This window comes from Nannospalax galili, unplaced genomic scaffold (genome assembly GCF_000622305.1).
Source record: "Nannospalax galili isolate Female #2095 unplaced genomic scaffold, S.galili_v1.0 scaffold158, whole genome shotgun sequence".
Taxonomy (NCBI): domain Eukaryota; kingdom Metazoa; phylum Chordata; class Mammalia; order Rodentia; family Spalacidae; genus Nannospalax; species Nannospalax galili.
The window spans coordinates 10,730,272-10,732,130 of NW_008345290.1; the positions used below are offsets into that span (position 1 = coordinate 10,730,272).

Below are 1,859 nucleotides of genomic sequence, written 5' to 3' on the forward strand. Positions count from 1 at the left end.
GAAGCGAAAAAGAGCAGTTAATCCTAAAGAGGGGCAGGGGTCTCGGGAGTCCAGGGCAGGGGGACAAGGAGGAGGGCTTCACACTGAAACTAATCATAGTGTACACACAAAACACATAAATTGCATTCAAATTGATAAAGGAAAATCGCTCATAATTTCTCAACCCTACACCTGTCATAAAAGTAAAAACAAATGCTATAGACATTATATTCTCAAAAGGAAAAACATTCATTTGCTCTCTGTCTCTGTCTCTCTGTCTCCTGTCTCTCTCTGGGTTAGATTTGAACCACACATCTCTTTTTACCTGATGGGAATTGGATTTCTAAGATATTTTACATGGCAGAAATCACCAAATAAATCCAAGTGAAGAAATAAAAATTCAACATTCAGTAATCACAACCAAGTGGATACAACTGGATACGGACAATCAATTATTTCAGTGAAAATTTCCATTGGCAGCACAGAATGTAGCTTTTAGTTGGCAATTTGGGAAATGAAAGAAAGCAATTCCATTGCTTATAGTTCTCTGGAGACACCTGACCTGACAGTTTAATTTTGTAGCATGCATGTCAGGCTGACCCTGGGCCAATAGTTTGGACCAGTATCTCCACCTTAGTTAGGACAGATCTAAATGTTTCCCACAGGAGGGTGAATTTCTCACTCTCCTAAGTGCTTCCTTTTCCCCACTAGCCTCTTCAAAGCTCCTTTTACATCTTTGTTTCTCATGGTGTAAATGAGGGGGTTTAGAGTGGGAGTAACCACAGTGTACAAAAGTGTGATGAACTTCCCTTGACTGTGAGCATAGGAGCTGTTGGGCTGGATATAGACAGTGGTAATGGTGCCATAGAACAGGTTTACCACCAGCAGGTGGGACCCACAAGTTCCAAGAGCTTTGTGCCAGGTTTGGGTGGACCTTATCCTCATCACTGCTTGGGCAATGTGCCCATATGAAACCAAGATGAGAGCCAGGGGGAGGAGCAGCAGCACCAAGGATGCCACAAAGAGCTGGACCTCATTGGCGTGAATGTCTGTACAGGCCAACTTGATCATAGCAGGAACCTCACAAATGAAGTGGTAAATCTTGTGGTTCCCACAGCGAGGCAGGCGGAGGGTGATGGTGCCCTGAATCACTGTGTTGCCCACTCCACTCAGCCAGGCCACTCCAGCAAGCAACTGGCAGAGCCGGGAGTGCATAACCCTGTTGTAATGGAGTGGTCTGCAAACAGCAGCATAGCGATCAAATGCCATGACGGCTAGGAGGACACATTCAGTGGACCCCAGAGCCAGAGACACATAGAGCTGAATTGCACAGCCTATGGGAGTGATGGTCTTGGATGGACCATGGAGATTCCACAGCAGCTGGGGAACGATGCTGGTGGAAAAGCAGATATCAACAAAGGAGAGGTTGGTCAGGAAATAGTACATGGGTGTGTGAAGCACGGAATCCACGCAGGAGACCAAGATGATGGCTGTGTTGCCCACCAGAGTCAGGAGGTAGGAGATCAGCACCGCCACAAAGAGGATCCTCTCAAGCTGTGGGTGGTCAGAGAAGCCCATCAGGATGAAGTCGGCTCCTGAGCTCCGGTTAATCATCACCCACTTATGGAGAGGAGCTAACAGGTGGACAAGTACACATTTTAGTTAGACATAGGAATGCAGTGGGATCTCAGTACTATTGAAAGGCATGGATCCTAAAGATAGAGGATGATGGAGGTATGTTATGTACAGGATACAGGAAGGAAAGAGTGAGGCAGAGAAATAGAGGTAGATAGAAACCAAGCCCCATGTTTCAAGACAGTGAAAGGTTAAAAAGTGCATGGAAACCATTGGTAATCAATGCTTGCTCAGCTCTTCCAAAT

General features: G+C 45.9%; 1 protein-coding gene across 1 annotated transcript; it reads right to left on the minus strand.

Annotated features, from left to right (window-relative positions):
* Window positions 1-657: 657 nt before the first annotated feature.
* LOC103740868 (olfactory receptor 2G3-like) lies at window positions 658-1,593 on the minus strand. Its single transcript, XM_008841557.2, has one exon. The coding sequence runs from the start codon at window positions 1,591-1,593 to the stop codon at window positions 658-660; it is 936 nt and encodes a 311-aa protein (XP_008839779.2).
* Between the last annotated feature and the right edge of the window lie 266 nt (window positions 1,594-1,859).